This window comes from Manacus candei, unplaced genomic scaffold (assembly GCF_025592945.1).
Source record: "Manacus candei isolate 608988 ecotype Guabito, Panama unplaced genomic scaffold, ASM2559294v1 h1tg000014l, whole genome shotgun sequence".
NCBI lineage: Eukaryota > Metazoa > Chordata > Aves > Passeriformes > Pipridae > Manacus > Manacus candei.
The window spans coordinates 12807459-12834481 of NW_026138062.1; the positions used below are offsets into that span (position 1 = coordinate 12807459).

At 35.4% G+C, this 27023-nt stretch overlaps 1 protein-coding gene across 14 annotated transcripts in view; it reads left to right on the forward strand.

Annotated features, from left to right (window-relative positions):
• MYCBP2 (MYC binding protein 2) overlaps positions 1-25750 on the forward strand; it is a 180696-nt gene extending 154946 nt beyond the window's left edge. For 12 of the 14 annotated variants that reach the window (XM_051780370.1, XM_051780369.1, XM_051780376.1 and 9 more), the window contains 21 exons: positions 1481-1641; positions 2239-2395; positions 3032-3256; positions 3884-3949; positions 4798-5037; positions 5176-5274; positions 6220-6300; positions 7550-7816; positions 9879-10162; positions 10428-10524; positions 12369-12488; positions 14230-14331; positions 15651-15779; positions 18284-18416; positions 18646-18749; positions 19843-20031; positions 20531-20638; positions 21311-21520; positions 23482-23589; positions 23795-23960; positions 24940-25750. In XM_051780370.1, coding sequence (XP_051636330.1) covers positions 1481-1641; positions 2239-2395; positions 3032-3256; positions 3884-3949; positions 4798-5037; positions 5176-5274; positions 6220-6300; positions 7550-7816; positions 9879-10162; positions 10428-10524; positions 12369-12488; positions 14230-14331; positions 15651-15779; positions 18284-18416; positions 18646-18749; positions 19843-20031; positions 20531-20638; positions 21311-21520; positions 23482-23589; positions 23795-23960; positions 24940-25055 — 3162 coding nt within the window. In that variant the 3' untranslated portion in view covers positions 25056-25750. The remainder of the gene's footprint in view (positions 1-1480; positions 1642-2238; positions 2396-3031; positions 3257-3883; positions 3950-4797; positions 5038-5175; positions 5275-6219; positions 6301-7549; positions 7817-9878; positions 10163-10427; positions 10525-12368; positions 12489-14229; positions 14332-15650; positions 15780-18283; positions 18417-18645; positions 18750-19842; positions 20032-20530; positions 20639-21310; positions 21521-23481; positions 23590-23794; positions 23961-24939) is intronic. The other 2 variants (XM_051780383.1, XM_051780371.1) reach the window with 1 other exon arrangement.
• The last annotated feature ends 1273 nt before the right edge of the window (positions 25751-27023 follow it).

Below are 27023 nucleotides of genomic sequence, written 5' to 3' on the forward strand. Positions count from 1 at the left end.
ATGCCACTTCTGCTCTGGTGGGAATGCTGCTGTTTCTTTGATACAGTGAAGAGGGAATTTAAAAATACTCCTTGGTCAAATGGCTAAAATGAATAGTTTTATGGCATATAACAAAATGACAACAGTTTTCAGCTAATTGTTAAATATCACTCAGGTGATGTGTATTCAGATCACAGCATCCTCCTTCAGTAGTCTGATCAAATGATTAAAATGCCCATGTAAATATATGTACACAATGTAATAAATCCAAAATGGTTAGGTGCTTTTCCACTACCAGCATTCATTTCCTTATGTGAAATATTTTTACATATTCTTTTAATGTCCTGGGAGATGGAGATAAATTCCAGTGATGGATTCTTTTAAATTGGGGGATGGGGATCTAGAACTATAAACGATTGAACGCATAAGATGTAGGTTCAAAGGCAACGTCCTTGCTAAAGCAAAACAAAATGCAAGAATTACTAAGCTGCAGAGAAGATGGTGCAAACAGGATGCTACCTGTGTAGACAGGATCCTTGGGGAAGAGGGGAATACCCAGACTTTGAAGAATTGATAATATTTAGTTTAGCGTTCAGTTTCATACTTCATACACTGAGTACGCTCTACCATGTTACACTCTCCAGCAAAATACAGAGCAATGTCTGGTTTGATGATTCTTCCCTAGGTAAGCATGTGCCGAAAATCACTTTCAAATAATACCACAGCATTTCTAGCTATTCAAGCAGTTGAGATCCATGGGAAATCTACTTGAAATAGACAACTTAATACATAGACAACTTAAAGGGTTTAAAATAACAGGTTTGAATCTGGCTTTGGATTGTCAGGATGTTGGGTCTGTGCAGCTGGTTTCTGTGATTCAAACAGGATCAGATTTTCTTGTAAAAAGAAGCAGGGGGAAACAGTTTGTATCTTTCATAAATGAGTCTTTCCATGCCTTCTCAAATGGCATATCATGATCAGAAGCTAGTTTGCTTTCTCTGCTACTCTTCCCCAGAACACAGCTTGCTCTGCTACTGCCCTCGTACCCACTGCTCAGTGGAACTTGTCTCTCAATCCACAGCTGTTCTGATGCTTGCCTAAGAATTATTATTTTCACAGCTCTAATGAAGTGCAGCAATTAATAACCTTAGCTTAGTTATCAAATTTGTTATGGCTGGGTCTTGCTGCTCAAAAAAGTTGTTTTTAACAGCTGGAATATGTTATTTTTTTCTAGTTTCTCAAATTATTGCAGTGTAATATTTCACATCTTTAAATCATAAAAAGTAAGTGGTAGCATACAGTATCCTTCCCAAATTCTCTGTTTGAGGTTCATGTATAACTTACTGTAAAAATTCTCTGACAGGAACTGCTCTGAGTTCATCTTCGTTACAGATTGTTGCAGTTACTCTTAAACCAAATACCATAAATGTTTTTATTTACTTCACCTTTTTTTTTTCCTGAAAAGTCTGCTAATAACATAAAAAATTGCTTTGCATCATAGGAAAAAGACACAAGAGTATGTGAGCATCCTCTGTCAGATATAGTGATTGCCGGCGAAGCAGCTCACCCCTTACCGCACACTTTTCATCGCCTTCTTCAGACAATCTCTGATCTTATGATGTCTCTTCCCAGTGGTAGTGCATTACAGCAAATGGCCTTAAGGTAAGCACAAATTCAAGAAAATTCTTAAAAGGCTGGAAATATTGTAGCATTATAGAAAAAAAGATTTTGCAAGGTAGATAGAAAGCTTGTGCAAAAAGGAGCATATCTATCCTTACCATTAGGAAAAGTATACATAGAAGACACAGGTATGTGTTTATACATATAAATAATAGTTTAAAAGACATGTAGAGAAATGTATTTGCTCTTGAATTCTCTACAGTGTCCACTGTGGAAAAGAAAACATATTACTGAATAACATGGTAGTATCTGTGTGTATGTGCATGGTAGCGTAATGCCTTTTGCTCAGAAATCTGTCACCTGAATAGTATCTTTAAACTGTTAGAAATTTTTTCTGTGTATCTTGTCTCAAAGACAAAAATCGAATAGTAATGGTTGCATTTACTGTTAAAATTCTAAGAAAATTTTATTCCTGCCTACCTCAAATGATGCGTAGAAAAACTTAAGGTCCTGCAAAATTTGAAGTTAAAGGTTTATAGAAAATATTTTGAGAAGCAAAAATGTAATTAATAGTTTCACTGGTAGGTTATGTCTTTGAATAATATTTATAATTTCAAAGTCCACTAAATGTGTTTACAGGTGCTGGAGTCTCAAATTCAAACAATCTGATCACCAGTTCCTGCACCAGAGCAATGTTTTTCATCATATCAACAATATTTTGTCTAAATCTGATGATGGAGATAGCGAAGAGAGTTTTAGTATCAGCGTTCAGTCTGGTTTTGAAGTCATGAATCAGGCAAGTATTACACCTCCCTCTCAGAAGCAGAGATCATTTATGAAGAACATGTACTTCCTGTGATGATTCTGTTTGAATTAAAAGTTGCTTATTACAATGTCATATTTCCTTGAATGTATCTCAGTTTGGAATCTTGTTGCTGATATTTACACTCTCATGTTTAGCTTTAGAGATTCAAATAATGACCCTTAACTTGTGTATCACTCAAACCTAAATTTTGGAGCAGTGCTTTTGAGTGCTGATTTACAAGTGAAGTGTTTGGGGAGTGTCTTGTACTCTGTTTGTGTCATTGATTTAGGTAATTTTTTAAATGCTGTCTACTTTCAGTTCGTATTTGCTTATATATTTTTTTCTTCTGTTATTCCAAGGAGCACAAATCAATACTTCTGGTTAATATCTTTAAATTGTTTTCTTCCATCTATTAATACATTTAGGCATTTGCTAATATATTCAGCTCTTAGCTATTAATATTTCCCTTGATTTAATGGACTAAATAACTTAAACCAATAAATGACAAATTTCTTGGAGAGCATATTCCTCAGAACAGAAGTGTCTGTATGGTTTTAAAAATTGTAAATAATGCCTGTATCTGGCCTTACTTTCAGCTGTTCTAAGTATTTTCATGTGTTTTCACAGGAACTGTGTATAGTGGTTTGTCTAAAAGACCTAACCAGCATTGTTGACATTAAAACATCAAGCCGACCTGCCATGATTGGTAGTTTAACAGATGGGTCTACAGAAACATTCTGGGAATCAGGAGATGAGGATAAAAACAAAACTAAAAACATCACAATTAACTGTGTAAAAGGAATCAATGCACGTTATGTTTGTGTCCATGTAGACAATTCCAGAGATCTTGGGGTAAGAGGAAAATGAAATTAAATGTCTGTCGTTGAAGTCCAAGTTGTATATATTTATCAATCAAGAACCACTGTTATCTTTGTCAAGTTCAATTGGTAAATCTAATTCATAAGCTCACATTTCAAAGTAGTTTCTAAATCCTTTAATTTTTAAAGCAGTAACTGTTACGATCTGTCTGATTTTGCAGTCTGTATGAGTTTGCAGTTGCGTGAACTTGAAACTGGAAAACTTAATTAATTGATGTCTTCAATATCAGATGCATTTTCAAGCATTTAATAATTTTAAGTTACTTTTCTTGCTCATTGAAATAAGCATTGAAATAAGGAGCTTTCATAAAATCCTAACTATTTTCTAGACTTTCTGCATTTTTTTTACTGATCTGTACAGTAATGTTACAAATGTATCTGTATTTCAACTACAGCTCTTAATATAAAGAGCAGTTTTTTGTTTCTATTTTTTTTGAGAACTGTGCTTTGGAATTCTTTCTCCCTGGTTTTTATCACTTTTAAATTTTTTGGGGGGGAATGAAACAACTTCTGTCTTTTATTACATACTCTCTTAATACAGGATTGATTAGAACTGTCCTCAGTTGAAGTGTTTCATTCTTATTTTGGTTGTCTGTTGTAGAACAAAGTGACTTCAATGACCTTCCTAACTGGCAAGGCAGTAGAAGATCTCTGCAGAATAAAGCAGGTAAACATTTTAACAGTTGACACAGGAAAACTGCTGTCATTTTTTGGCTGTACATAGCAGAGATTTTTCTAAGCAAATAGTTTCCACTTCTTGTGGTAGATAAATTACTTTACAAATATCAGGCATCAAAATAATTCTTGGAAAATACTGCATTAATAATGATAGAATTCAGCCATGTATACTGAATATTGATCAAGCTTTTACTCTGACTTCCAGTAGTAACACTGCATATATTTCATCATATATGAAATAGATGATTCTTATAGCATTATTGATGTTCATTTTTTAAAACAATATGTATTTTAAAACAAGCTTAATTTGTTACAGTTCGTCTCTCTTTTTTACAATTCTTAAGTCTTGCATGTCTTGATAAGGATAGCAGACATTGACTTTCACAGAGGTACAATTTCTCTGACAGGGGTTTATGTGAATAGGGATGAAATAACTACTGAAAATTGTGTGTTGTGTTTTCAGTTAAATTATGGTGACTTTTTTTTCTTTCTTAATTAAGGTAGTGAGCAAATACTAGTTCTAAGAGTTGAGTTTTCTTAATATGTGAACTCATGCTTTGAGGATAAAAGGGATAGGTTGACCACTGTTTCTAATAAGCTTTAAAGACAAAAAAGAAATGGCTATATATAATTTTTTTAAGTTTGAGACTTTTTTTTTAATCTGAATTCAAAAGATTGAATATTTTTATAATTAGACAGAAGTCTTACTGCTCAGGATGAAAATTTCATTGCAAGCATTGTATTTGTTGCAGTGATACATGATGGGTTTGTTTTAGAGGTAGGTGACTTTTTGTTTGACGTAACATCAGTTCCCATCTTTATATTCCTCTTTAATAGGTAGACTTGGATTCAAGACATATTGGCTGGGTAACAAGTGAACTTCCTGGGGGTGACAATCACATCATCAAAATTGAATTGAAGGGTCCAGAGAACACACTGAGAGTTCGACAAGTGAAAATTCTTGGATGGAAAGATGGTGAAAGCATTAAAATAGCAGGCCAGATTTCTGCAAGTGTCGCTCAACAAAGAAACTGTGAATCTGAGACACTGCGAGTATTCCGACTTATAACATCCCAGGTGGGATTTTAATGATGCATTATACAGTGAAAGTTACTACATATTGTAGACTTTCAGTGCTTTATGTTTTAATGTAAAATGCCACAGCTGCATCGGTTTATCTTTGAGATATGCTAATTGTCATTGTCTTTCTTCCAGGTATTTGGAAAACTCATCTCCGGAGATGCTGAGCCAACCCCAGAACAAGAAGAAAAAGCATTATTGTCTTCCCCAGAAGGAGAAGAAAAAGTACACAATGTATTTATTTGTGTTCTATCAATAATACTTTGCTGAAAAAATGATCCAGGATGATTTTCATTATTTATCCCATTTCTCATGCATAATTTTTAGATCAAAACAGAAGTAAAATGCCACAATTGCTTATTTTTAAAAAGTTATAATGGATCTTTTTATGAATAAATTATAATTGAGGGATATGCATTTAATGCAAACATCGTAGTAATGGTGGCACAAATTTTGCCTACAATTACAGAAGTACTTAGCACCTGTAGTAGTGGTCAACCTGAAAGTCCTTGCCTATTATCTTGTGCCTCAATAGGGGCTCCATTGATCTTTAGAAAAAAAGAATATGAGGAAACCGCACTACTATCCTTTCACCTGCTATACTTCTCTGTCTTCCAGCAAGGATTAGTTTAAGAAGTGTTCCTGAAAGGGTTACTGTATATGGACTGTACTGTTTAATAGCCAAAATTGGACTGCCCTTAATGAAAGTAATTTCCTTTTTCAGATGATAGGTAATTTTGATCTACCCAGTACCTTGTGGCAATAAGTTCTACAACTGGATTATACAGTTGTAAAAGTGTATTTTTCTCACACCAGCTGTGTGATAACTTGGTTGTGTGTTCCCTGTTTCTTTTATTATGAAACATACAAACTGAAAAATATATTCTGTGCAGTGCTTTACAAAGACTTAATCACTGATTGTATTAACCTACACGAAGGGGCTGAATCTCAGATAATTATACTCCACTTGTTTTGCTTATTATTTATTTCATTTCATGCTCAAATTCCTCTTGAAGAGGTATTTATATAGTTAAATTGATCTTGCTTACATATCTTATTTTTCTGTACAAAAAGCTCAAACTTTTAAAAGAGTTTGTTGATACATTCCATGTTAATTGCCAGAGTAATTATGAAATGTTCTTGAAACTTTTGATCTGATTAAATATGCTTTTTATGAAGGCAACATCAGATGCAGATCTGAAGGAGCACATGGTAGGGATCATATTCAGCCGGAGCAAGCTGACAAATTTGCAGAAACAGGTTTGTTCATTTTGAAATTACTTGAGGATTAAATATTTGTGCCTTGTAATAAATATGCTCATTTTCAGGGAATATAGAACCATTTATTTGGTACTTCCAGTTCTTCTGTTCTTTATGAACACATTTTGGTTTACATTTTAAATAGTATGTGTGTTTATTTTATATGTAAAATCTGCAGAAATTAACACTGAGAAAATTCATTTTAATTGGATAAAACCTCTTACCCTATTAGACTCAATTCCAAAAGTTTTAGAATTGAGTTGTAAATGGTACTTCCTCATATTTACCAGTAATAATAGCATAGTAGTAGAGCTTCACAAGGTGAGGTTCAGTGACAAGAGTTTAGATGCTTAGTTTGTACATGTTTTCTCCCCATCTCTATCATCAAAAAGTACTTAGGTTTGATAAAATTTAATCCTAAAAAGGTAACCAGTGCATACATTCTTAAATTACTCTTTTTTCTAATCAGTGACATTTTGGGGTTGGGGTTTTTTTTAGCTTGTCTGGGTTTTTTTCTAACATAAAGCAGTAGTTAGAGTATATTTTCTTTGGAATACTGAATTCTTTTAAATATACCAAATAAGCATCTTTTATATTATCTTTATTATACCTATAATGAGACAAACATTGCCATAAAGATTTTTCACAATAATAAAAGAGCTATTAATTAATTTTGAAATTTATTAGGTTAGTAAGTTACGCAGAATCTACTCTTTTGTCACTGAGCAAACTTTAAAATCTCTTAAAAATTATTTTTAACATGCTATTGGTAAAATGAAAACATTATTTCTACAGTTTTTAAGCTTCCTTAGTAATAAACAAATCAAGAGACTTAAGTATTTTAATAAGTCATTTTATTTTGGGGGTATTGAGTAAATGTATTTTATAGGGATTTTTTATGCGGGTTTTTTGGTGGTTTTTTTAACCTGAATTCTAGGTAAAAAATAAACTAAAAGGCAGGAACTAAAATAAAAAGAAAATAATTTCAGTTAAATTTTCCAGAATGAAGATGAGTGAATTCAGTATTAAATCTAAATCTTAATTCTGAAGAATTTTATCTGGTCTTTACTTTATGCTTAAATGCAAATTTTCTTCTTCATTTGAATTTATGTTAAAAAGTAATTTAAGCACAGGCAAAATTTCACAGGTTTTCCATTTTAGCTGTAGTTGTGAAGGTGCCTAAAACACAATCACTTTCACTTTCTAAAAGTTTTTAGAGTTATTATGTATTTGGATTCTGTTTGGATAGGTATGTGCCCATATAGTCCAGGCCATCCGAATGGAAGCCACGCGTGTGCGTGAGGAATGGGAGCACGCCATCTCCAGCAAGGAGAATGCCAACTCACAGCCCAACGATGAAGATGCCTCTTCTGACGCCTATTGCTTTGAGCTGCTCTCCATGGTTCTGGCACTGAGCGGCTCCAATGTGGGCCGGCAGTATCTGGCTCAGCAGCTGACTCTGCTCCAGGATCTCTTTTCGTTGCTACACACTGCTTCCCCCAGGGTGCAGAGACAGGTGAGTGCCAACTGCTCCTTGTTTATCTTGGTATTCCTAGAAAAATGTCTTTAGAATCCTAAAATTGTGTGCGTGATAGTATAACGTGTACTTGAACTCATTCTTCTTATTAAATATTCCACATAGGGAATAACTGTAAATAATGCAACTCATTTTGTTACCACAATAATGAGGAGAGGACTTGTAAAAATTTCTGAATATGTAAAAAAAATAAATACAGAATTTCTTTTTGGAATTTAAGTGTCAGGTTTTAGGTTGGTTTTCCAGTTTTTGAATGGGGTTAAACAGTTTCATGTGTTTGACATATAAATACATATATATTCCAGCACCACCACAATTTGACTGTATGAAACTATTTGTAGGAAGCACAAACAGTGCTGAAGACAATGAAGGCTACAGTTATGAAATTAAAACAACAATTAACTTTTGAGCAAGTTTGTAATGCTTTGTCTCCAGGAGGTAGAACTGAGGTGTAGGAACCCAAAATTGCTTAATTAAGTCATCATGAACCTAAAGCAGCAAACTGAAATGCCTTAAACTAATATTGCCCTTCACCTTTCTTGTCCTTATTCTGAAGGATTTTGAATAGGACAGGGTAAAGTGCTTTTTCAAACCATACATCAAAAGGACATGTGGTTTGCTTGGCAGGGGTTGTTGCTGAAATTGAGTAGGATGCACAAGAGCAGTTAGTAATTTCCTATGTCCTAATGGGTGGGGATCTTTTACATAAGCATGCATCTTTTGTTTGGGAGTGCTGTTGCAAAGGATTCTTCAGTCAATCTGAACTTCACAGTATTCAGTGAATCTTACTTCACAGTAGCCCAATTGGTCATGTTTAAAACAGTTTCATCCATGTCTAGGTATGTATGTTTGGTTTGTCAGAAATTTGCTTTCTGCTGCAATGACTAAGAATTCTCTTTTTTAAGATGAAAGTTCAGATTCTAAAGTTTGCACTGTCTTATGACTGTGGTACTACTTAAATTTTTACCAGTGTTTTGTAGTACATTCCAAAAAAAAGACTTAAAGTTCATTAATTGCATTTGTCTATTTATAAAGGACAACTTTGTCCACAATTATTGTATATAATTGCAAGAACCAGAGGTGCTCCTTTTATATATCAGAGCTGTTAATTTTTGATTTTTCAAATGTATGAAGTTTAAAAGCTGGTGTGTTTATTTATTGCAAATAGGAGTTCTGTACAAAAAGCAGTTAAGTTTTCAGGTGTGAAGGTGTGAGGTAAGATCTCATGCCACTTCATTGGGGGAAAGGGTATGAGAGAGTTACATAATTGCCCCAATTTATATATGTTTCATATGCTCCAAATGTTGGTAAATATTTGCATGATTTGAGGAGGCAATAGTTTTAATATTGTGTTTGACCTTAAGGCACAGTGACAGCTAGAATTGTGGAATGACCAGTGACTGTTTTGCTAAATCATCATAACAGATGAAGCAAGGTTGCACTGGCTAAGATTAGACCTTGAATAAGTAGAGGATGGTAAAAATGTCTGTCAAATGGACAGGATCTAAGTATCCAGTGGGTTTTAAGTATTTCATATTATGTATATATAATGCCCATATAGCCTGTGTAGGTAAGATGAGAGGTTTTTAATTACCAGTGTCTGTTATTGAACTGGCATGAGTCCTTAGCATGTGTCTTACACTCAGGCTGTAAGTGTAGTAATGTGGAACTAGACAGTTTGTTTCTACTCTTGGTATCCTCAAGCAGAGTTTTAATATCTTTCTTTCTGAATTTGGGTGTTGTCTGTCTGAGCATGTGCGTAGTTATATGCACATAATACAATGTAACTATATAAACATATTTACCTTAATACAACTAGTGCACTATCTTGTTGTAAGCTGCTGTTCCTTCTCTAGGTGGATTCTAAGTTCCTGCAAGATAAAAACATTGCAGAATTTCTTACCGTAGTAATTAAGTACAGAAATTAGATTCAGTCCTTCTTACTGAAATAGCTTGTGGAGGAGAAAGACTTTATTTGATTTTGCTTGAAAACTCCAGCTGTCTTGGTAAGAATTGTTGTGTTCTGATTTTTCTTTTCCAGGTAACATCATTACTGAGACGAGTTTTGCCTGAGGTAACCCCTAGTCGCCTGGCTAGTATTATAGGAGTGAAGTCTCTTCCACCAGCAGATATAAGTGATATCATTCATTCAACAGAAAAAGGAGATTGGAATAAACTAGGTATCTTGGACATGTTTTTGGGATGCATTGCCAAAGCTCTCACTGTACAGCTAAAAGCCAAAGGAACTACTATCACAGGGACAGCTGGCACTACTGCAGGCAAAGGAGTTACTACAGTCACACTTCCAATGATCTTCAATTCCAGGTTTGTTTAAAATTATGTATATATTCTTGAGCTAAAGGCACCTTCTTTGAAGTCAGTTGTTGTCTTTATAATCTTTGTTTATAATGGGAAAAACTGTATAACATTTTGACCATATGTCACGTTATTCGTGAGTTCAATTTTAAAAAAAAACAAACCACAACCTACTATGTGCTGAATATGTACACTTATTTCTTTGTCCTGGATTTTGACAAATAGTAACTAGTTACTTGAGTTTACTTCATCTATTACTGTATGTCCTTTGCAGCTACATTCGTCGAGGTGAAAGTCATTGGTGGATGAAGGGTTCAACGCCTACACAGATTTCAGAGATCATCATTAAACTCATCAAAGACATGGCAGCAGTGAGTTTCTATCCTTTAAATGTGTGGAGGATATTCTAATATTTCTGATAATGAAGTGTACATCTTTTCATTACCTTCTATTATAGTTATTATTGGGTTGAGCTGCTAAATGTGAATTGGTCTCAAGAAAAGTAAAGTATAGTTTTGAGGACAGAGTCTAGGCTAGGAGCAGTAGCCAGTTGAGTTCTCATTCTGCTAAACAGATATCTAGTTTTAAAATAAGCTTTTAAATAAGTCACTTGTACCAGAAATTTTGGAGGTAAGCGACTGTGGGCCATTGTCTACATTATTAAATTAGAAACCTAATTTTTAAAAATCTTGAGCACTCAGAACTCTAATAGAAAAGTAGAAAGTATCTGTGGAGTAAGATAATAGTGTTGTTTTCATGTAACAGTATGTAGACTTCATGTGTGGATTTTCTGGTTGAAACTGACTTCTTTCTTTGACTGAAATCTACATTTACAATTGCTTATTACTTTAACCATCTGGGCTTAAATTTTCCATAGCTGTATCTGCTTCAGACAAGTTTTTTTTAGCAGTATTGATGAAAGGTGAATCAGCTATTTCCCAGAAACAATACTGGCAAAAGAAAAAAAGGTTTTGTTTATGTTACAGGGAAAGGAATTTAGTCGAGAGGGTTTTTTATTTTCCTTAATTCTGTACCTGCTTCAGTCAGATACTCTAAATGACCCAGATTTGCTTCTGTGAGTACTCTTTGAAAGGTCTTTCAGTATCTTAAGCTTTGGAGTCGTGTTTTCTAAACCATTCACTGAGCTTAGATTAAGGAGGTCCTCCTCAAAGTTGATGAAGATGGATTGGAGTTCTCTGCAATTGCTGCTGTTGATTCTGACCACAAGATTTCAGAACTGCACAATTCATAAGAGTTACAACTAAAGCGTGTCTCTGTTTGAAAACCCTTCTTTGAAGCTTTTTAGAGCTGCTAATTATCATTAGGGCGACATCCATCTTACTACGCTCTTTGTAAAAGTTAGAAATGTGATTTCTTTCACAGAACTTTCTCAACATTTGCAATGTATAGTTACCTACATCTGAATTAGTCATTATACCTTCCTTTTCAGAGTCCAGTGAGCCTCAATTATTTGTCACCTTTAGCATGAGGTTTAGAAATCTACAAATTACAATAAAAATTGAAGGAGATAGCAGTCTCTGAATCAGAAACTTTAGAGTATGAATCAGTGCCATAGGCTCAGAATGTTAAAGGTTAGTTTGGAAAATGTGCTTGTAGTCCTGATGTTTCCTGTGTACTCCTCTTTATTTCTTTCAAATAGAGAAACTGTGGAGAGTATTGAGGATGGCTGAGCTAGGCAAGTGAACCTGATTTCTTTAGGAACCCACTGTGATCTGTGTGGTGTTCACAGTCACTTACCTATGCTCCAGCTCTGCATCTTTCTTTCTCCAGGAGGAGTGAGGAACACTTTAGGAATATGATCTTGCATTCTTCAAATCATATGCCCTCTATCTATTCTAAGTTACTTATTCCAGTAGCTGCTCAGAGACTGCCTCAGTCAGTTACTTGAGTATTTGAGGGCTAATTTTTACTAGATTTAAAAATCAAGGCCAGGTTGGATGGGGCTTTGAGCAGCCTGGTCTAGTGGAAGGTTGTTACCTTATCCCTGGCAGGGAACCTAGAAATAGATGGTCTTTAAGGTCCCTTCCAACTGAAATAATTCTGTGAAAAGACCTGATTTGTCAAAGTCATCCCTGACTGTCTCTTTTTCTGTTCTAACTTGAGATCTTAATCTAATGTTGTTCTTAGCAGCTCTAATTACAATTTTAGTTGTTCTTAATAAAAGCTATAATAAATTGTGTTTCCTCTTTAACAGGGTCATCTGTCAGAAGCGTGGTCACGTGTGACAAAGAATGCTATTGCTGAAACCATCATAGCCCTGACCAAAATGGAAGAAGAATACAGATCACCAGTGAGGTGCATTGCAACAACCAGAGTAAGAACTTCACTGAATTCAGCATTAGTTCATTGTAAATGTGCAGTGGGAGCCCATCTATTGGATCCCACATGGAGCCTTCCTCTATGGTAGAACAAACTTCCTGTTCCTGGTAGAACAGGTTACTTCAGGAAACAATGCATACGGTATACAGTTTATATTCTCCAAATCTAGCTGTGTGCATAATGGACAGGTATGCTAAAGCAATCACTGTATGTCCTAATAAAAGTTTTTCTTTCCCTATGTCTCAGCAGATTTAATTGTCTTCTTTGTGGCAGAAATACACAAGTGAAAACTGAATTATAATTAAATATGCATCTTGGGTATCTCAGAAATAATGAAGAATAAATGTGATACCTGTACATTTGGGGGCTTATTCTTGACATAGTTCTACTTTTAAGTTTGTGATACTTCCCTTTTATTAAATTTATGAGATCATCTGTGTGGAACATTGCACAATATGCATAAGCTGTCTTTTTCCAGCTCTCCATGTAACTATTTTAAGTAGTTTGACTTCTAGGTATTCAGCTGCCACATCTCAAGGGTATTATGAAAACAGTAACAGATGTTTTCTAGGACAATTAAGTTAAGTTTCACCTGTGTTTGTCTCAAAATAAAAAATTATTTGCTGAGCCTTACAAACAAACCTGGTATGTTTTTCTTTTCTTGGTCTTAACTTTTTCCATGAATCTTTTATAGAAACTGAGACTGATTCAACCTTAATAGATTTCTTGAAATACCACGAAAAGCATATTTGTAAATTATTACATTCCTACTATCTTAGAGAGTACAGATTTTAGCTGCTCAGGCATAATAATTGTAGAAAAAAAAAAAGGAGGCTTGCAATGGTTACAGGCATTTGACACTCATGTGGTTTTCATCATTTTTGTTACTCATATATTCCCTGCTTTCTGGAGGACACAGTCTTGGACTACCACTGGCTTCAGCTGTCACCATATTAGTTTAACCAGGTCTTAGAAGAGCCTTGAACATCAGTCCAGCTACTCTTTTGACTGACTGTACTCTGTCATGGAGGTGTGTTTTTTGGGGAAGAGTCCAATAGAGTTTTTCAGCAAAAACAATTTTGTTCTAATCAAACTATTCCAAAATGCAGCTGTCAAGTGCGTTTCAATTTGGGTTTCAGGCTTACTGACAAATTATCTTCGTGTAACTCATCTCTTCAGGATTTCACTCTAGTCAAAGGAGAATAAGAGAGAAAAGCTTCCTCTGAATAGTTAATGTAGAACTGCTTTTAGTAGGGTACCCTGGGCAATTTCAAATTACTGTGAAGTGAGGAGAGAACATAGGGAAATCAGTCTCATTAAGCTGAAGTTTTGTGGGGATTGTTTTTGGTTTTGTTTTCATTTTTATTAGTCTGTGTCCTTGAATTTTGTCTTCCCTAAGGCCTGCAATGTTTGGGAGCAATATGCAAGTCTATATTTGCCGTATTTCTCTGTAATGTGCTCTTGTTGTTCTTTCTTCACTTCTTCTTTCTTGTGTGGTAGCTACTCTTTTTATAATCATAAAGTGACATACCTGAAAGAAACAAGGTAGTTCCCCAAAGTTCAGTAAGTTTTATTGTATCTGCAGCTTCTTTTGGAAAATAAAAAACTTGGGTTGTATGAGCAGGTAACAGTGACATTCTTATCTGCTGAAGTTTATTTTTTTAGTATTTGTTTGAGTTTTGGTTTTTTGTTTTTAATGTATCTACGACATTTAATTCTACCTTGTCTTTCAATAGCTGTGGCTGGCCTTAGCATCCCTCTGTGTTCTTGATCAGGATCATGTTGACAGACTATCCTCAGGAAGATGGATGGGAAAGGATGGGCAACAGAAACAGATGGTGAGACTGAAAATCATATGGTTTTGTGTTTATTTTTATTTATTCAGTTATCAAAGAATTTAGAATAATGGTAGGGAAAGGTACACTTGGCCTAACCTTATTTGTCCCTTTTGTTCCCAGGGGAGATTGTACATACACATTTGAAGTATTTGTGTTCTAGACAAACACTGCTCAGAAAACAGAAATTTCAACTTAAAACAGTAAGGTTAAGTTCAGGATGAAGCAAGGCCTTCCTAACACCTGTGGAATGGATTTTTGAGTAGATTGACTCAGTTAATACAACACCCTCTATCAGAGCTTTTCCCTTCTGTCTTAATCCCTCTCACATAATAAAATCAATTCTTTTGTGTTCCTCAATAACTACTTCCCCATCTCAGTAGAGAATGATTACCCCAAAGAGACAGAAACTGTTTCTAACTGAATGGGAGGCAAGGAAAGATTGTGCACTAACAACTCAGGATACTTAGAACAAATAATTCTTAGAGCTACTGAACCCAGCCTGAAATTCCCCAATCCTGTTTTACATCATGATATTCAGATGTTGAGGGTGAATGTGTGTCTCCCTACCAGAACTGCTTTGGAAGAACTCTGTTCCAAGTTCCAGTATCATGGAAACCACATGTTCTGTGATTACAATGGAAACTTGTTCTCAAACATATACATAATCAAAATCAGTGATTGAACTCTTATTTGTGCAGATATTTTGAACTGCAAAACACAACCATGTTGAATTTAAAAAAAAATTGTATCAGTAGAGCAACTTAATTTTACGATGGATTTTGAAGTTTGTTATTTCAACCATATTGCCTCTGAGTTATAGATGACCTACAACTTTGTTTAGATGTTTGAACAGAGTAAACATACCATATCAAAGTAATGAAGGGTAAATATCATGCCTGCTGACTAAGCTTGAGTACTTGTATCTCTGAAGTTTTCTGTTAACATGCCCATAACCCACTGTTACCACATAAAGCTCTTCTCTAGTTTCAACAGAAATCTCCTCAGCTAGTTTCAACACTAGTTAAAAACGATGTCTCAACTACATTGTTGAAAAAACACATTTTTGCTACATCACACAAAACGTGAAATGAAGAATATCAAAAAAATTGATGCCATAAATTGAGGCTTTTTGTGTCCAGGAGTAATTGTTTAAATATTGATTACTCTAAAGATAGCATTAATAGTCGAAACAAGCTCTTTATCCCCCTTTATAAATTGGAGAGGAAGTGTGGGGTGTGTGACTGGGGGGAGAATAAAAACAGATGCTGAAAGGAAGTGATAAAGAGGAATTATTTTGTATTTTTTCTTTTTTATCTCAGCCAATGTGTGATAACCACGATGATGGTGAAACTGCTGCAATCATTTTATGTAATGTCTGTGGGAATTTGTGCACAGATTGTGACCGATTCCTTCATCTCCATCGTCGAACAAAAACTCATCAGAGACAGGTAGAGTATACATGACATCATGTTGTATGCACTGCATATATTGTGTGCATTTCCCCAAATAATATATAAGTAAAAGGCAGTAGCAGGTATCAAATCTGAAAAGGGTGTATTGTTTTATTTTGTTTTAGAGATGGGATAGATAATTTTCCATTTAATGCTTTTTCGTTGTTTTTAGTTACATTTTCTTATCACTTATCTTGGAAGAAGGTTAGAAAATCTTGTAGCAGTCCCTAATTCTAGTTCTTTTGCTACATCAGCTTTTTTCTCTCTTGTTTAACATTGGGTCGGAACACTTTTTTAGGAGAATTTAGGAGCTCCCTAGACCTTCTGAAGTATATATTGGTTCTTTATTCCTGTTAAATTATATCTCCTTTACTTCTGTCATATGAACTCAGGGCTTATCAACCTCTTCATTTCTAAGGTATGTATATTTTTTTCATATCCAGGAAGACCATTTGATAGCAAATATTCCTACTGGTTCTTCTATGTCAGTCTTCTCTTATTGCACAATATTCCTCTAGCTTTCACTCTGTTTTCACAGATAAGTATGTTGTCATATTCATAAGCTTGAAAATTTCCTGACTTCTTTTGGTTTTGTTTTTAGGATTGAAACTTTGACTTAGATCTGAGTTTTTGCAAATTGCTGAGTACTCTGTTAATTAGTGTTCTTTTGTGTTATTCTTTTATCCTTTTCATCTCTAAACTTGAAACAACATTCTCCATGGAATTTTGCTTTTTCTCATTGAAATTAATGTTGCAGATGCTTTTACTTCTGGAATTATTGAACATTTCCTCTTTCTTGACACTATTTCTCTCTTATGTTTTTTGTGGTCCTTTATTTTCCCCTTTTCCCTTTGACTACTTACATTTGCACAAAGATTAAAATAATAAATGTCATTAATAAAGTTAATTCAATGGAAATCACTCCTCTTCTCCCTCTCCTGAAATGCATCTATATTAACTTTTTAATTATGATCAGGAATGGGCTTTTAAAGCAGATGTGATCATCTCTCTTTAATGTGCTTTGATTTCTGTTATTGAGCAGCCTTGGAGTGCATGAACTGGATTATTTTCAGGTGAAACTAAGAACAAAAGATAGAGAGACACACAGCTAATGGTCATTCAGTGCATGGGATCAACTAGTCTAGAGCACGTGTGATGTAAACATCAGACCACTGGTATTGAGTTTCACTCTACAGTGGAACACTTTTCCTGGTGCCTCTGCAATTGCAGTGAAGTCTCAGCCTGGCAGTTCCATGGCCATCCGTTTATCTTCTCTTTCTTAGCTAAAATCTTCGCAATCCCCTTAGAAATTTTCCTGTTTTGTCATCCCAGGAAGATCATTTTTTGTGTCTACTCTTCTGTCACGGCACAGCACAGTCTAGTCTCATTTATTTTTCTGATTTCTCCTGTATAGCCTATTCAGATTACAGTTGATAAAAAGTAAGTTCTTATCTCATAGAAGTCCTCACATTTCTCCTTTAATCTGTCCAAAATAGCTACTTATCAGATTTTCCTATCTACTTCTAAAAGCATGTTTAAACTTTTGCTCTTTATTTACCACCTTTACCTTTACCTTTACATCTCTCATGTTAAGCCCCTCAATTTCAATTTTAAGTTCTGTCATGTTCCCCCTCTCCTGTTTTCTCTTTGCTTCCTGTTCTTTGTCCAATTTCAGTCATACATTCCTCTTTAATGTATTTTCTCCCCATTCCAGAAAGAACAGCCTGTAAGTTACTACAACATGCTTATGTAATATCCATTGTGAAGCAATTAGAGGGTTGATTTTTTTCTGATTCTGATAAGAATTAAAGTGAGAGTATAAATCCATACCCAGAAAAGTTCTAACTTTCATTGCATTGCAGGTAAAATGAATGCAAACAGAACTGCCTTCAAAACTTGGGAAAGGAGTAAGAGAAGAGACTGCATAAAGTCCCCTAAGGATCTCATGCAGTTTTTTGATTTTGCAAAAATTTTATATTTTCCTCATTGTAGCAAAAAGTATCCACTGTGTATTTATGTGAAAATCGAAAATGTTAATATTACACACTTGTATAATTGTTATTCTATAGTACATATTTTTAAGACCATAATTATCAGTGTTGCTCTGATAAACTACTGGCATGGTTATGTGAAGATATTTCTGATGTTATCTTGTGCTTGTAATATACTGTTGTCTGCTGGATGAATTGGATAGGAGTTATGAAGACCAAGCTCCATATTTATTAAACTAGAAAAAATGTTGTGCAGCTCTCTTTTTAGCATTGCTGCACTATTGTTTCACAGACATGTTAGATCAAGAGTTAATTTTATTTATTTTTACTTCTGAAAACACAGAGCCTTTATCCATGCTGCAATATGTAAAAGTTATGGAATGTATAAAAGAAAAATAGCTTGCAGTAGGCAAGCTCCACAGAACCTATAAAACATACGGTGTAAATCCAAAGAGACAGTGACAAAAATAACAGAGATGCTATTTCGTATCTGTTTGGTTAACCTGACAGGTATTCAAAGAAGAAGAAGAAGCTATCAAAGTTGATCTCCATGAGGGATGTGGAAGGACCAAACTTTTCTGGCTGATGGCATTAGCAGATTCTAAAACTATGAAGGCTATGGTGGAGTTTAGAGAACAGACAGGTAAAACACAAGTGTTATTACTTGCTATTTACCCTGATTATTTTGATTTTCACCTCCTTTAGGGCAATGCTTTTAATTGTTTGTTAATAAAAATAAAATAGTTTAGCTGCATAAGAATTGCTGGATTTCTAGTTGTTTTCTGTGACTGTTGTTTAGATGTCTGTTAGAGTATCGGTCCCTTATGTTTCATTAGAACATTTTTTGGTTTTGTTTACTCTCGTGGACCTAGGCAAACCAACCACCAGCAGTTCTGAAGCCTGCCGTTTCTGTGGATGTAGGAGTGGAACAGAATTATCAGCAGTGGGAAGTGTTTGTTCTGATGCAGACTGCCAGGTGTGTATTAACAAGTACAGTCATCACTAACTACATAAATAGAAGAGACCACAGGATGAAATATGCTTCTTATTTTAAGTAAACCTTGTTTATCCCTGTGGTCCATTTTAAATCAGGCCTCTCATATGAAAAGGTTTTAATATTTAATATTATCATTCAAGTACTTCACAGTTTTTAAATATTTATTTTAGTTACATACTACAAGCACCAATAGTCAACCAGAATACTGCGTAGTTTTATTACTATCTTCAAAAGTATCTCAAGTTTTCACAATAGTGTTGCAATTATAAAGTAAAATACACACTGTCAGCATAAAGGCTGGTGTACCGGAAAGCTTGATAAAGCTAGTTTGCCTAACAGCCTGTGTATTATGTGAGCATAGAACATGACTTGGCCAGGTTTGGCAATTGTATCCATGTATCCTAAGTGGTTTTGTGTCCTACAGTATGGGTGAAATTGGCAGAGGGCCAAATCCTAACCAGTTTCTTATCCCACCCTATTTATTTCTGTTTAAATGAAGCAAGTTGGCCATCCTTTTTTCTCTTTCTGCCTATGAATACATTATATTAATGTAACATCAATTCAGTTCAATTTGCTGTTAGCTTCTGGGCAACTTTTTAAGTTTACTACTTATCAGAGATAGGAATTAGAGATGGTTAAAATTCCATTTCCTGTAGAAGTGCTTTATGTTGACTAATGATTAGCTTATAATGTGTTCTTAAGAGTGGGTTACTTGATACCTTTCCTGAAAGACCAAAAGCTGCAGATATCTTAAAGGCTGTTAATGCAGGGTAGTCAGGAAGCACTCAATATATAAACTACACATGAAGGATCAAAGAACAGTTCTTTTTCTATCGAAATTTTTAAATTATGGTTTCAATAAACCATTTCTATTCAGAAGTAACATAAGTAACCATTGTTATTTCAAGTACACAACATGCAGTTTTTCCCAAGTACCTGCTGTACCGGTAGATAACATGAATCATGGTTGTTTCATCTCAGTTCATTGCACAGACCAGCAGTCCTTCAAAAAGTGACATTGTCAAAACACTCAGTGAAGGGGAAAAGGTGATTAACTCTTTACTTTTAATAGGAGTATGCTAAAATTGCCTGCAGCAAGACACACCCCTGCGGTCATCCCTGTGGAGGCGTTAAGAATGAAGAGCACTGTTTGCCATGCTTGCATGGCTGTGATAAGAATGCTACAACTCTTAAACAAGATGCTGATGACATGTGCATGATCTGCTTTACTGAAGCACTTTCAGCAGCACCAGCTATCCAGGTTTTTGGGATTTTTTTTCCCTTTCAAGAGATTACTGTTATAATTGTAATGTGTAGTGTGGAAGAAGCTAAAATACAAAGTCTTTCAAATTATGTTCTTAAAAATTTAAACAGAGACATCATAACAATGTTTAGGTCACCTTAAAAGCTTTCTTTTTGTCTGGCATTACTTCTATTTCAAGAAAGCAGATTGGATCAATTTAATTTGCTCTGTCTACTTTATTAAAACGCATATTTCATAAAGGAGAAAAACAACTGAGGTAATTAGTAGATATACTTCATATTTATTTCATATTTCCCCAGGTGGTTTTGGAGTGGTTATGATTTTAATAACCATTTCGTATTCTTTCTCCTTGTTAAGAAGAAAATAGGGGTCTTGTAGGATTTTAAATGAAGTAATACTGGAATTTGTGAATGTTGCCACTTAAAAGTAAATAACTACTTCTACTTTAGTGGTCAATGTAACTTCAATGTTCACTTATATGTATTCTTTTCTAAAGCTGGACTGCAGCCATGTTTTCCATTTGCAATGCTGTCAACGAGTACTAGAAAACAGATGGCTTGGGCCAAGGATAACTTTCGGGTTTATGTCCTGTCCTATTTGCAAGGTAAATGAGCTGCATGCCTGCCTAGGTCAAACAGAGGTTACCTGATATGTAGGGAAGAATACATGTACTTACTTCAGCTTAAATTACTAGAAATTCCTTTTATACTCAACAAAATTTAAATTGCTGTAATCAAAATCACATGATAGCTGCTGGAAGGGGAGAGCACCTTAACACCGTAGGAATATGAAGTTTGGGAATGGTCAGCCATTCTGCACGCTATATTTCTTTTGTCATGCTGCATTGTCGTAGTTTATGGCAATAGCTGGTGATCATTAAATGAAAAAGAGCTGCCATAGAGGACTGACAGTCATTATTCTTAATTGCTTAGCAGTGAGTCAAATAGGACCAAAATTTAAAAAAACATACAATCAGCATATTCTTGTGCTGTGCTAAATATTTTGTGTATTCTTGACCATCCCTCTGTGGTTGTTAGTCTGTTGTAAGGGCTGATGACTTCTTATAACAACAGGCCGTGGAAGGAGCATTCCTGCTTACTATTTTTGCAGCAAATAGAGTATATACTATATCAGCCATTTTTTGAAATGTTCACTGCCCAAGCTCTTAGGTTTTTAGGACATCCATCATACTATTTCTGTCTGACCATAATACAAATTATCATAGCTGTTGTGATAAAGATGCAAGATACTTTAATCAGTATTTCTTTTATTTCAGAACAAAATCAATCATACAGTATTAAAGGATTTGCTTGATCCAATCAAAGAACTCTATGAAGATGTAAGGAGAAAAGCGCTAATGAGATTGGAGTATGAAGGGTTGCACAAGAGCGAGGCCATTACGACGCCAGGTGTTAGATTTTATAATGACCCAGCTGGCTATGCTATGAACAGATATGCTTATTATGTTTGCTACAAGTGCAAAAAGGTATGGTGATTAATTACTAAATGTATGTTGTAGTTTTAAAAGTAATGCCTTAGGATGGAACATATATTTAATATATTCTGTATGAAGTAGAAAAGCAGGAAAAGAAGTTGTTCACAGGATAATAATTAAAAAAGCATTGAGCAAATGAGATGTACACAGTGTTTTATCTTGTAAAGATGTATATACAGAGCAGTTGTATATACAAAATGTATATACAGAGCAACTCAGAAACCAAAAGCATGATAGCATCCTTACAAGAATGTGCAGGTGATACTGTGTTAGAACTCCAACCATCCCTTTGTCCCACTTCCAAGTCATACTTTATGTCAACATTGAAATAGTATAAACATATTTCATTCTAACTCTGCCATATGGAGAGCTCCTCACTAAGATGCCACATAAATATGTGTGGTCTAGCCTGATGGACTCTAGGTCATATGCGTACAGTTCTCTTCAGGAAGAGAATATAAACTTTAACCAGAAGACAAAAATACACAAACAGCCCCTGGGTTTCCCCATCAGCAAAGAGATTCTTTATCTGTGGTTAGAGAAAATGGCTATAGAAATTCTGGATAATCACTGAACTGTTCAGTCAAAGGTTAGCCTCAATGATCTCTGAGGTCTTTTCCAGCCTTAATAATGCTAAACCCCTCCCTTTGCTTCTTTCATCTGAAGCTGATTTTAGTGCCCAGCTTGATCACATCGTTTTCTTTTTTCCCTTAGGAATGAAGGGAATAAGGCAATTTCATGATCAAATTTTCAAGGGCAACCCCAATAATTTTTTTGTTAAATGTGGAAGTGAACAATTTGGAAATAAGAAAACAAAGGATTAATTTCCATATACTAGGGAAGGACTGTAATGCATCACTAGCTCACTACTCCATAGTTACTCAGTTCACTTCTATTCCTGCCTCCCACAGTTCATCCATTTTCATTCCTCATCCTTTAGAAACTTGCCTACTGCCTTTTTTCATCCCTTGCAAAAATACTTTCTTTTTTCATCTTTCTCCAGTTTTTAGCCCTGTCCCTGTTTTTTCTTACATTTTCTTTCCAGTATTTAATACTTGGTATTTCAGTGTTTTTCTTATTGCCCTCTTTTTCTTTCCCTTTTATCTCATTATTCCCTTTCATACTGTGTTTATATGTCTGAATAGCAACATTCAGGGATCTAATTTCTAACTTCTTTCCTTCCTCTAGCACTTATTCACCCCAAGCTCTACTACCTAATTCTCTGACATGCATTCCATAGGACTTTTCCTTTTTTTTTTTAATCTGCAGAGTTTGGGGGAGAGTAGGGTGCTTAAATTTTTCCTTCCTCATAGTTGCCTTGAGACCACTTTCCCCATCCTTTTAAAAACTCTGCAAAATGGCTAGAATTGCTGAGAATAACAATTTTGTGCATTGTTTAGTTAGATAATAAATGAAGGAAGTTACTCATCACCTCATATCACTGCTGTGTGTGAAAACACTTGTATATGAGGAAATTCATCAGAGTTTCAGGCTCACTTTGGTGCATTTTTGTGCCCAGTGTGTCCTGGTAGAATAAGATGAGAATCTGCAGAAAATACCAAAATTCTAATTATAAGGGATCCCACATGAGCATAAAAACTGATATTCCCTTCAGTTAGTAAAAAGCCCTCCTGGTGGATTGTTCTGTGCTGCCTTCAGCTTCATTCCTGTCTTTTTTACATAGAGTTCATAGAGCATCCAAATACTGTTTCAAAAGCCTTTAAGTCACTTGCATAGACCAGGGTATATTGCACAGTTTTTGGTCTTGTTTATCCTGAGACATTGTTTGAGTACCTCAAAAACATGTACCCAGAGACAGTGGAGAGAGAGAGATCAGCATAGTGGAGACTACTGTAATGGCTGTGTCATTCATCATTTCCCCCCCACATTGAATTGGTTAAAAGAATAGTTGTCTCTTATTTAATGTCCAATCATTTCTATCTACAATTAAGGCATATTTTGGTGGCGAAGCTCGTTGTGATGCTGAGGCTGGACAAGGAGATGACTATGATCCCAGAGAGCTTATCTGTGGTGCATGCTCTGATGTTTCAAGGGCTCAGGTGAGTAAATAACTTGTATTCATGTTCTTATTTCACTCTAAAGCTCTGCGTACCCAAGCTGTACAATAATTCACAGTCATTTGTAATTATATGTGTTGTACAATGTTGTGTAATACCACTGTAGACTACAGAATGTAGAAATGAATTATTGGGATTGTTAGAGCATGGGTACTTCATTAATCGGTGTTTGCTTTCCTTTGCTCAGATGTGTCCCAAACACGGTACAGATTTCTTAGAATACAAATGCCGCTACTGCTGTTCAGTTGCTGTTTTTTTCTGTTTTGGGACAACACATTTTTGCAATGCTTGCCATGATGATTTCCAAAGAATGACAAGCATCCCTAAAGAAGAACTCCCACACTGTCCTGCAGGTAGGATTCTTACACAGCAAATTTACCACACTGAATTGGAGATAAGTAACTAGTTTTAATTGGTTTTCTTATCTTTTCTTGCTAGTTTTTTCTAGGAAAACCACAGGGTCAGTCATACAAATTTTAAATTTAGTAACTTGAATGATACTAGAATGGGTTTGTTCTATGCATGCTTTCGATTTTTGTTGTTTTTCTGGCAATGTCATTGCACTGATCCTTTAAACATTAGATACTTGGATACAGAAAGACATTTCAATTTCCCTACACCAATTCAGACTCCAGATGTGGAATGATGTGTAAAACTATTAAATACTGTATCTCTATGCAGCTGTCATGTGCAAACTGTTACCCCAATGTCTTAGTTTCAAAATCCATGTGCTACTAATTTGACCTCACTAAATCATATAATTCACCTTGCTGTTGAAAAAAAAAAAAAAGAGATCTTTTTGTTTACTTATTTCATGTAAATATCTTAACCAAAAAATTACAATTCCTTAGAATTTTTGTTTACTGCAGAATGTAATTTATTCGTACTTACCAATTTTGCTCTTAGATTGTGTGAATTTCTTTCACAGTATGAGTGAGATAAAACTTCTTCACTTTCAATTTGATTGTTTTAAATTACATGACAGTTTGATCATTTTTTTTCCTCTTCAAATACCAGTTCAGCATTTGAAATAACTGTTTTAAGGAACTAACAGGTTTTGATCATGTTTTGTCAGATTTAATTGACTTTCTTTTCTTGGCCTATTAAGCCTTCAGGCTTCTTGCTTGAATCTGACTGTGTGCAAGCACCTTCCTAGCTGCCATTTCTTAAACCTTAATTTTTGATGCCTTATAAATTCATATTATAGATGTATTACCTTCAGTTATCATGTTTTTTTTGAGGGAATGTATGTTTGTTTATATTGTCTGCAAGCATTAATCTTTTGGGTTTTTCCTTTTCTTTTTCCCCCTGTCACCCTGAAATTCACTGTAGGTCCCAAAGGTAAACAACTTGAAGGAACAGAATGTCCACTTCATGTTGTCCATCCACCCACTGGTGAAGAATTTGCTCTGGGTTGTGGGGTTTGCAGAAATGCTCACACTTTTTAGACTAGCAATTTTTTTTTACCAGAGCAAAAACAGGTGCCCTCATCCCTCAAGTGTCCTGAAAACAAAGTCCAGATGGGATGAGGATGGGACCATTTCATAACCCAGGTAAAAGGAACAATTTACAGTGCAAGAAGGATGCCAAATACCATGTACATAATTCTTGCTGTGAGATATTGACATTTTTTGAACCAAGACATCAAAATTTGTGAGGTGTTTGCATGTGGCCATTACAGTCATCGGCTAGGAAACATTGGACATTTACAAATAAACAATTGCTATTAAAGGATCTGTGTGTCTGTGGACTATGAATGATGCTGGCTTTCAGGAGAAAGAAAAAATTACTGATTATTGTATACTGACTTTTTGTAATCTTGTACAATTGTAACGCATCACAAGTGGGAATGGGAAAGAAGAATATTCTGGTTTATTTCCTAGACTGTTATAAAAAAAAAATGTGTTAGGAAGGCATAAATGTAACAAGTATCACACTGTATATAAAGGTATCAATGTTTGTCCTGTATAAGAATTATTAAATTACAACAGCAGTTTCATTTAAACTTCTGGGTTATGTTTGAGCCTGAAATTTTAATGAAGTGCAATACTGAGTGTGCCTCATATCTTGCAGCTGTAAACATAATGGAATGTACATGTCAATAAAGCCACTGTACATTTTTATACAGTGAAAGTCTAATAAATGTGTAAGCCTCCATTTTCAGAAATGCTTTTTAGAAACAGGTGGAGGAGGGAGATGTCGTTTAATTATTTCAGCAGACTCTTTTAAAAAGTAGGGAAGTTTAGTGGGTAAACTGGTGGTTATGGAAGTACTTAAGCCATAAAAAGCACTGCTCCGTTTTTTAACAAAAAAGCTGGATAAATGTGCTAGCATTCATATGAAGAATTTTATTTCCATTTCAGTTACCAACAGTGTTTAAAAACACAAAAGAAGACTGCATTCGGAAAACTTCAGACATCTGTAATTACAGAAAGGTTAGGGTTGGAAGGGACTTCTGGAGATCATCCAGTCGAACCGCCCTGCTAAAGGAAGTTCTCATGGAGCAGCATGTATGTCTGCACATTGAAATAGTTCTAAGTAGTTCACAAGCCTCTGAAGTACAATTTGTCTTATTCACAGTAGCACAGTAGCTCTGTAGAGGGATCTGGACAGGCTGGATCAGTGGACTGAGGCCAGCAGTATGAGGTTCAACAAGGCAGAATGCCGGGTCCTGCACTCGGGTCACAACAACCCCCTGCAGTGCTACAGGCTGGAGGCAGAGTGGCTCAGTGGAAAAGGACCTGGGGGTGCTGGGTTGACAGCCAGCTGAATGTGAGCCATCAGTATGCCCAGGTGGCCAAGAAGGTCACTGGCATCCTGGCCTGTGTCAGAAATAGTGTGGCCAGCAGGACCAGGGCAGTGATCATCCCTGTATTAGGTGTCTGACCCACTGTCCTTTTTTTAAAATTTCTCAGTGTAGCACCATAGTTACAAATTAATTCTATTTTTTTAATTTTTCAGCCTTCTCTTTCATTTTAGATTAATTTAGGAAATTAGGATTACAGTGTGGGAAAGACATGGCACTGCTACGTTCAGTTTATTAAGTGGATGGGAGTGAGGGATAGGCAGTGTCAGGGAAATGTATGTCTTGTACACAAGTGACCATCCCCAATTACTACTCCAAGGAGGGTGGCACAACCTCAGGCTCCTGGGTAGACCGCAGCTTCTTCACGTAATGGTTGAATCCCAGACACTGCTCCTACGCTGTCTCAGACATTCACGTCACCACACCTCCCCGCACACCAATCTCTGCCGGTGATTACAGCCACATGCCAGCGCAGGCCACTAATCAGATCAGTCCACAATAAGATTGCAGTATGCCTTTCCAGCAGTCTCACATGCTTTTGTGTCAGCTGTTGATCCATAGCTCACGCAATGGAAATACTCGGTTCTTGCTTGCGCCACCCTATTTGCCA